The sequence below is a fragment of the Electrona antarctica genome, assembly GCF_951216825.1.
Source record: "Electrona antarctica genome assembly, chromosome: 17".
Lineage (NCBI taxonomy): Eukaryota > Metazoa > Chordata > Actinopteri > Myctophiformes > Myctophidae > Electrona > Electrona antarctica.
The window spans coordinates 4829395-4839213 of record NC_136798.1 but is presented as its reverse complement, the minus strand read 5'-3'; the positions used below and the strand labels follow the sequence as shown (position 1 = coordinate 4839213).

General features: G+C 40.5%; 1 protein-coding gene across 2 annotated transcripts in view; it reads right to left on the bottom strand.

The window, feature by feature from the left end:
* Positions 1–2798: 2798 nt before the first annotated feature.
* vgll2a (vestigial-like family member 2a) overlaps positions 2799–9819 on the bottom strand; it is a 32389-nt gene continuing 25368 nt past the window's right edge. Inside the window, exons 4-9 of one of the 2 annotated variants that reach the window (XR_013792039.1) lie at positions 9157–9250; positions 8843–9040; positions 7285–7372; positions 6363–6519; positions 5052–5126; positions 2799–3674 (exon numbers count right to left, since the gene is read on the bottom strand). Coding sequence is in view for 1 of the 2 variants with exons in the window: in XM_079525850.1 (XP_079381976.1) it covers positions 6373–6519; positions 7285–7372; positions 8843–9040; positions 9157–9250 (527 nt within the window). In the remaining variant the exon portion in view is untranslated. Of the gene's footprint in view, positions 3675–5007; positions 5127–6362; positions 6520–7284; positions 7373–8842; positions 9041–9156; positions 9251–9819 lie in introns of those variants that run through there. The other variant, XM_079525850.1, reaches the window with a different exon arrangement.

Below are 9819 nucleotides of genomic sequence, written 5' to 3'. Positions count from 1 at the left end.
ATTCTCCAGGTTTATAGATAATAAAATATCAATTAGAATCTATCTTATTTATTACAGTTTTAATACATATTACAATATATGGGCTATTTATTTATATAGCCAATATATTGCAATTTCACGGGAATTGGGAGCTTCATGAAGAATAATATAATACATTACTTTTCAGGCAGTCAATTTCAGTCTGTGTAATCCTATATAGCAGCATATGCTCCTCAGATGATTTTGCCTGCCTTCTTGATATTGTCAATCTATATCATATTCAGTAGGATTAATGGTTCACATGACGCTCGTCCTTCACGTGCGTCGTGGCGTGACTTGCTTTGTTTTGAGCGCCTGGCTAAGTTATGTGCATTTGTAAACGTTCAGATTTCAAATAGCCTATAAAGTGCTCACCCCCGGGGACACGGATGTTAGAATTTTGAACGGGCTGCTATTAACACCCGTGCATCCCGTATTGTTCAAGAAAATGCATTTTAATCCGATTGGTGACCATTTTCTATAAAGGTTATAATAATGCATGAGTGCAATACACCTCCCAACCGATAAGGGCACGTATTGAAAGCATATAGCGAAAAAATTAGAAATTGGCCAGCCGTCGGATAAAAATGCTTTTTATTGAACAATATAAGGACTACACGGGTGCTAATAAACGTGCAAATGTATAACATCCGTAGCTCCGGGGGTGAGCACTTTATATTTGAAATCTGAACGCTGATGTACACTTAAACGTTGTAAATGTAGCAAGGCACTAAAGACAGGGTGAAGTTGCGTCATGACTGACTATCATAAGTTTCAAGGCGACCATTTTCACTGTGACATATACCTTCATAAGCTTCACTTGAATACTTAATTTCCACCACTTGTGGAGTTCACAAACTTCTTCTGGATGGTTTCACAGATTTTTTACTAGTGGATGGGTGCAGCCATTTCTGTCTCTTTTCATGATCAGCTGGAAGTTGATGAAACATCAAGTCTGGGTTTTTTTCTTTGTTGTTTTTACAAAGAGGAACGCAGCACACTTTAGGCATGATGAAGACTGGCCGTTTAACCGTTTACAACGCTGGACTCTGTCGTGGTCGCTCGATCCGTCGCTGGGGAATGCCGCATCTAGCGGTATTTATAAGGATTAATGCGTGACGTACAAATCATACGTCAGGGAAACTTCAATATATCCGATGCTAGCAGTCTTTACAATCTTATGGAGTATATTATAGTACATTGTGGGTTGTATATTGAGATGGCAGGTATATGACATTAAAAAGGACAAATAAAACATATGGGACACATTATTCGAACACAAAATAAATCGCTACAGCCTCAGTAATGAACCAGTGAAATAAGGGTATTTTATGATGCCTCTCATAGGGATTGCATTGGCAGCTGCAGTACACAGTTGAAACGGACCAGAAGTGGGGACGCTGTCTCATTTGGGGGCGTGGAATTTGTAGTCCCCGTGTGTCTCTATGAGACACAGACTGAGTAGGAAAAAAATGGTGGTATTTTATCATGAATATTAGTTAGGACCAATTATAGGAAGAGAAGTTGAAAAGTGGTGAAGTGGTCCTTTAAGTATACCTGGTTTTCACCTTAGCACCACCCACCTGAACTTAAGCCCCGCCCACACAGCTGTTGTTACATGATAAAAGAGAGAGGGTTAGGGTTATGATGTCACTAAAGTGGTGTATAAGTGGATCTTTTGATTTAAACGCTTTCAGCTTTCTGGAAGAAACCAAAAATACACAGGGAAGACATATTTGAATATTCTAACCACACCTGGAGGTCCATTAGACTCTAATGGACCTCCAGGTGTGGTTAGAATATACTCTAATGATTAGAGTAATGTGTAGACAAAACAGAAAAATGGAAAACTCACAGCACTCCATCTTTTATCCTAAAGCTTTGTACATTTGATGCACATATCTTTAAGGCCTATATAAATAAAAACATTTTCTTTAGCTGGCTGGGATGTGAAATGTTATAGAAAGGAAAAGGTACCAATGCAACATGCATGGCCAAAGAAACTTCATGTTGATGTTAAAGGACAACTTTAGTTTTTTTCAACCAAGGTTCATGTTTTAGGATGTTATTAGAGAAAGTAAAAGATTTCATTTGCTGCTTTCTTTCGTTTTAGGGATTTTAGCTGTTTTTGGGGGCATTCGAGCATGGGGCTAAATATGTATTTTTTTACAAAATATTATGGCGATTAATTTTTGTATTATTTACTATAGTCCTAATAAACCCCAGGAAATTACATCTGTCCACAAAAAAATCACAGGATCTACTGAATGTGAAGGTAGCCTACTGGGGGGAAGCCATACTGTGTGTCATAGGCTCAATGTCAGTTTGACACATTCAGTAGATCTTGTGATGTTTTGTGGCCAGAAGGATGTAATTTCCTGGGGTTTATTAGGACTATAGTAAATAATTAAAAAAGAAATCGCTATAAAATGTTGTAAAATAATACATATTTAGCCCCATGCTCGAATGCCCCCGCCCCCTGTCAAAAACAGCTAAAATCCCTAAAACGAAAGAAAGCAGCAAATGAAAAAAAAAATGACACTCATCTTTTAATTTCTCTAATAACATCCTAAAACATGAACCTTGGTTGAAAAAAACGAAAGTTGTCCTTTAACATCAGCACTGTGATTCAAGGGCTTGTCATTACTACAGTTTTGAATGAAATGAAAATGAATGATTTTAAATGAAACGGTTTTTCTCCAATAAATAAAATAATAGAAAATAATAAAATAAATGAAACAATATATTTATTAAAAAAAAACTTTTCCATTGCACAACATTTCCCTTAAAGGGGGTAAAAACAACAACAGCAAAACTTTTCCATTGAACGTTCCTCTCAAAAAGGGTTCAATGTTTCAAGTGTGAAGATCAAGCACCACTCTCATCATCCATAGCCAGTGAATTTACAATCACAGCAAGAGATGGGACAGTAAGTGTCACTTCTAATAGAAGGCAGCATGCGCGACTCCATCTCGTCTCACTCACTTTAATCATTTTACCGGGTGCACGGTCAGGAACGACATTTTTAAACCAGAGAAGAAAACCAGCACTCGTGGTTCCGCGGCACTCATGCCTTCGTCAGCGTTGTATATACAACGCTGACAAAGGCATCTGCCGAAACGCGTCCGTTGTGTGCTGCTTGTTTGCAGCATGCCATGCCTAACCTACCTAGTAAAAATAAATAAGTGCCTTAAAAGATATTGCCGTGAGTGCTGGTTTTCTTCTCTGGTTTAAAAACAGTAAGTGTCACAGCAGAACTGAAATTATTTCCCATGTCAACCACATAAGAACTTCATGCATCCACATTGATGCGCAACATCACTTCCACATACCCTTTCTTGGAGAAAGAGAGACCAGAGGAAAACTTTTTTTCTCCAAAAGGTCACCACGGGTACTTTTTGCAAGCATGAATGCACGTCGGGTTGAGTTCAGTCCGCAAGCAGACAGAAAACAAATACGACGGACAAATCGTGACAGATTTGTCTCCCTCTTCGCTACCACGGGTGAGACCTTGCAAGTGCCTTTATGTGTGTAAGCTTACCATGTTCCGTTCAGGGAGGACGTGATCACTGTTATGCAGCTCTTGGTAGTTCCATCCCTCAGTCGTGACGTGAGTGCTACAGTAGATGCCTTGGACAAACCGTGTTCATAAAAGGCTGAAATTTGGACGTGAAGGAATGTCATCACGGCTCAATCACCTTCACCATGTGTTTAAATTCTGCACAAGGAGGAGGTTTGGTCGTAGATTCGCTGTGATAAAACGGCAATGACATTTGTTTTTGCTTTAGTGCAAATAGGGCTAAGTGTGTTGTGTATGCTGCACTTGCCCTGTACTGTGTACCCTTACACCAATACAATTTATAATATATCGTTGAAACCTCATAACTCCAACATGTTAATTTGTCAGGAAATGAAATATCAATTTTTAAAGGAAATGAAGAAAACCATATATTTTTTAAACGATGCAATACTGCCTCATCAAAGTTGGTGTTGTGACTTTAGACATTGTCAATTACTTGCATGAGAAGGTGTTGAGTTTTAGCAGACAGTTTGAGGGTCCAATGGAGTTAAGAGGTTTTGTCCAATGCGTTTTTTTAATATTTTCCATTGGTTCAATATTTTCGACACAACACACAGACGTAAAGGGTGTTCAATAGCACTGATTTATGCACAAAAATGGAGTTATGAGGTTTCCTCCGGACAGCGACGATATACTGTCAGTGGTTCCCAAACGTTTTAGCCTGCGACAGAACTTGTATGTCTCCCCGTGACCCAAACTAGTGAAAATAGCCCATCTACAAGCTCACACGTTGCTCCGCAACCCCTTGTGATCTTGCAGATCGGCTATTTTCACTTCGGCTTAAAAGTTATATTTGTGGAATTTATGGAAATTCTTTTAATTTCTTTTAAATTTTATTTATGATATTCTTTTGAAAAATGGTTAGAATGTATTTTTAATGTATGAAAAAAGGGCCGGGGGACATTTACGCGCGACCAACAAAAACTGTTTGGGAAAACAGTGCTGTGGGCCTATACACTGTAACTATACTGTATACAACTGTACTGGGTAGCTTTCAATAGAGCGTCGCAGTCCCGCCCCCTACCAGGGCCCAGGAAATGATTCTCCGTTCATTTTCCTCATAGACATTTCAGAAAGTATTTATTTAAAGACCTTTTAAGCGTCGTACAAAGCCAACTCTTGTCGTGACAAACCATGACAACAAACACAATTTTTCGGGCTGAACAAATAATTAGAAAGAAGAAGAAAACGGCAGGTTACAATACTTTTTTTGTTGTTTTTCTTCTTTGTAATTATTTGTTTGGTCCAAAATATTGTGTTTCTTGTCATGATTTTTCACGACAAGAGTGGACTTTGTACGACGCTTATAAGGTCTTTAAATAAATACGTTTTGAAATGTCTATGGGAAAAATGCATTGGGAACTATTTCCTGGGCCTGGCGTCGTCATGAAAGGGGGCGGGACTGCGACGCTCTATATACTGTAATCCCCACCAAGCTAAAGACAAAACTAACCTATTCATCAAAGCTGGGATGCATTTCACTTGACAATAGAAGGCAGGAGGAGGATCACTGCACTCGGCATCAGGCCTGCAAACGAGAAGAAAAGAAAATATTGGATGAAAAATAATCTCTCGTATCTGAATAAAATCGATCACAGAATAAGGAATCTTCTGGGGATTTCAGGCTGAACAGTTTTCTTTAAAGGAGCACTTCCAACCATTTTTAACATTATCTTCATTCACTAAATGTTCATAATTATGAGTCTATACTCATTTGTGGGCTATATGTACAGTTCACAAACATACTACCAATGACAGTATTGATAGGGATTCCAAGCTAATAGAAACTACAGCCTTCCTCTTTTCTGGAATGTTAGCGTGCTGAAAATAGAAACCATTGTTCTTTCTGTGAAAACTACCCTGTAGCCTCATTTTAATAATCACTCTCATCCTATAACTCCTCCATTAGGTTCCAGGGCATTTTTTTCCCAAGCTACTTGGAAGGTGATTGGCAGATCCGCCCCTAGCTGCTGCTGATTGGTCCGAACCGCGGCCGGTTCGGTTCATCGCTATACTGCATCAGCGATTGGACAGGTGGAGGCTGCGTTGTGAACTTGTGAATCACTTCGTGTTTGTATTTTCGCAAAGCAGCCACAGGTCACGGGTGCGTGCATGTGTATGTGTCACGTACAGGTGTGTGTGTGTGTGCGTGTGTGTGTGTGTGTGTGTGTGTGTGTGTGTGTGTGTGTGTGTGTGTCGTGTTGGAACTTTTTAGGAGCATGTGTGTGTGTGTTCTTTGCGACATCGCGACCGATGGGTCGTGCGAGTGTGCGTGTGTGTGTCTCTAATCTGCATGTATACATACAGCAGAACCAGTACAGTTACTTTCAAGTAATTTACAGTACAGTAATTTCTCTATGGAGAATAACATGGGGTCATCGTTTCATATAAGCATTGTGGTCCAAAAATAAACAAGCTGTTTCTGCGTTATTGTCAGGGAGGTGTCTCTGTATCGTTTGCGACAGTCAGTCACTCATATTTGATAGTCTGTTTCTAGCGAAAATGTAACTAATTCAGTAGCAGTATAAGTAACCTCTTATATGAGGCGGTCTAAAATCCCCCTATGGGGATTACAATGCAAATAAAAAGTACATGAACCCGTGGATTTGCGCCCTCTACCAATATTGACGTCAGACTTCGGTGAACTATTACACAAAGATACAGAAGGTTGAAAATGGGTGAAGCAAGTGGTCCTTTAAAATCGGTAATCCTGCCTGAAATATAGATCTATTTCTAAAGGAAATGTAAACGTTGTGAAACTTGCCTTGTATTTCCTAAGGACAGAACGTAGATCTGAACATCCTCCTTCTCCCAGTGTTTGGCACTGAGTATTTCCTCCTCATTGCATTGATCTCGTCCACATCGGAGAGGGGCTTTCTTTCCTTTTTGAACTTGTTTTTCAAGGAGTCGTGCAAGGCTTCCTAAAATAAATGAGATTCACTTAAGAATTTCCACATCAACAGGTTTAGTTGTGTAAACCATCAGTTCTCAAAGTGGGGTCCGGGGACCCCCCCCCCTAGGGGTCCTTGAAAGAGTTCCAGGGGGTCCCCAGCTAAATGATAATTAGGAACCAAATGGACGCTTTGACGGTTTGTAACTCAGAGAGTGTACAAATGGAACCAAATGGATTTGTACACTCTCAGGGCTATATTTTGCGTGTCTCAAGTACCAGGTCTTATTACTTAACTTAAGACCTGGAGGCGTGATCAATGCCATTTGGCTATTCTGAGTGGCCAAAGAGCATTGACCACGCCTCCAGGTCTTAAGTTAAGTCATAAGACCTGGTAATTAAGACACGCAAAATATAGCCCTCAGAGTTAAATTAACTTTTACAATATACATTGGGGTCCCAGAGATGGAAATGCCTTGGGGGGTCCGTAGCTTAATGCATGTCAAACTGGGGGTCCTTGAAATGATAATCGGTGAAAATCACTGACGGAGCCGTAAACATCTTCTCTTATGGGGGTCCCTGGCATATCTTTTCAAATGGGGGTCCGTGTGCTAATGAGTGTCAATTTGGGGGTCCTTGACATGAAAAGGTTTGGGAACTACTGGTGTAAACATTGGAGAGATATATGGACAGATAGCTATATGCAGTGATGACCATTTGAGCAGAAAGATTACTTGCATAATCTAACTGAGAAACATTCATAGTTTTAAGCTGTCGACAGTGGACTAATACTTACAAATCCAGTTCCATAACTTTCCTTCAGATAAGGGAAGTTGTACAGGACAGACTTGAGGAGCTCCACATACTGTGTGTGCGATGGATATCTGCAAGTTATACAATGAACAAACAGACATGTTGAGTTCCTTCCACAGTGAGGTAGCTCACAGTGACACTTCTCTCTCTCTTTCTCTCTCTAGGTCGTCCTTTGGTCGTCCAAAGTATGGCACTTTTGTTTGTACTGATTGGTCATCTACTGCTGTATCAAGTCTAGGGCGTATAAGTTATCAGTGATGATGAGTAAAATAATGTGATAAATATAAAGTTAGAGAAACTAGTGTGCACTGTGCATGCCACCTCTGATTCGCAAAGCAAAGCAAAGCAACCAAAGGCATGGCCCCCCCATATCTCACAAGTATGATCGTACCCTACAAACCCTCCCGCGCACTCAGATCAGCCAACGCAGGGAAGCTGGAGGTACCTTCACTAAAAACGCCGGGACAACGCTCCACATGTCCCAAACTCTTCTCCCTTCTGGCTCCAAAACTATGGAATGCACTTCCCATCACAGTCAGAACTGCAGCCTCACTCCCAATCTTCCGCCGTAGTCTGAAAACCCACCTCTTCAGACTCCACCATGGCCCGTAGCACTTGCCCTAGCCTAGCCCCTTAGATAGCACATTATGTAGACTTAGATAGTATTTTAAACAGACTTATAGCTTGTTACGTAGACAGCTCTAGAATTGCACTTTATGTAGTCATAGCACTTTATAGTACACATGTATAATATATTATATAGTATAGTATGTATAGTTTACATAGATACTCCACTGTTACGTTCTTAGTCTAGGCATGATTCATGATAACTACTTTTTATATATGTGATGTATGCCATGCCTTTGTTACTGCTTAATGTAAGTCGCTCTGGATTAAGAGCGTCTGCTAAATGCCTAAATTGTAAATTGTAAATAGCCTACCTTTTGAATTTGCAGTACCCAACATAGTACTTGAGGCTGATGCATGACACCAGTACTATGATGATACCCATCGGAACACTAGCCCCTTCAGTTATGAATTACCCTTTGGGCCTTTGTATACCTTGTCTCAGGACGTATCAATTATCATAGAACTTGGAGGTCCAAGTTCTGAATTACTATAAGTTATTCATTCAATCACAACAGAAACCGTTGCCAAACCACGCCAATGTGTACTGATATAGGGCATGCCCATATTTGGGCATCATCCCGCCACCTACCCGACACTATCAGACACACACAACTTGAACTTTATAGTAGAATCTACTATAGTCTGTCTGTCTGTCTATCCATCTACTAAGTAGGTTCTGTCTATCCATATACTAAGTAGAGTAGATGGATAGACAGATAAGACAGAATAATATAGAGATAGAAGAAGGATAGAAATACCGTGTGGATAGACAGATAAGACAGAGAAATAGATGGATAGACAAATATACTGTAGATGATAGACAAGAGAGAAATATGGAGATAGATGCACAGAAATATCAAGGAACTCATTCTGAAGTCATACTGTATGCAGTGATTAGAATAGAGACTTACAACGTCTCTTGGCTCAAGTGGTCATACAGTGCTTGAACAAGCATGTTTTTGAGTCGGTTCTTCGCATGCGACCGTAGATCTGTATCCTTATTGGTCAATGCAGTGAGTACCGCTGGAGGCAACTTCACTTTGCAACTGGACATTGGTAGGACTGCTTCTTCTTCTGGGGCTGTGTCCATCACAGGGGCTCCTCTTCCACTGCAAAGGGGCGAGAAGGGTAACACTTTAGGTCAAGCCAAAATGTTAAAAGCAGCACAATAACATCTTAAGAATGACAAATACATTAGGAGAAGTTCACTGTCCAATTAACTTACAGTTTCAACTGCTCTAAAGCAGACATGAACTTTACTCGGTCTTCCATTTTTGGAAAGAGTCGCTCAGTCAGTGCACGGTCGTCCGTTTCATTATCTATGGACAAGACAAAAGACTCAGTCTGCAGATGTTTCAATGGAATGAATAAAGGCATATCCAGTGTTTCATAAGAATAATACATTTTGGTATTACTGTGAAAGAAGCAGAAAGGCAGAGTACAGCGCTCCAGACTAGGCCGTGACATTGAGGGGAGGTACCAATCTACACGCTCAATCAACCTGATATGACAACACCTGCGTGGACCGGCTAGGTGGGGCTGCACTACAAAACATTGCACAGTTCCTGCCTCAGTCAGGAACTGTCTCTCCTCAGTGACGGAAGGATGCTCCAGGCAGTAAGCGATATGTACTATTCCCCACCACATTTCTGTTGCTGGTGAATCACATTATGAGTTCTGCAGGGCCGGATCTACCATATGGGCACTTTGGGCACGTGCCCAGGGGCCCTTGGGCACCAGGGGCCCCTCAAAAAAAACCAAAACACGTTTGTTTTTTGGTTTTTTTAGCTCCACAGAAAATTTCCCTGCTAATCCGAATTAAATAAATGGATTAGTGTTTTATTGTTGGTGAGAAGGCAGCTGAAAAGTGTAATTGTGTGTAAAGCAG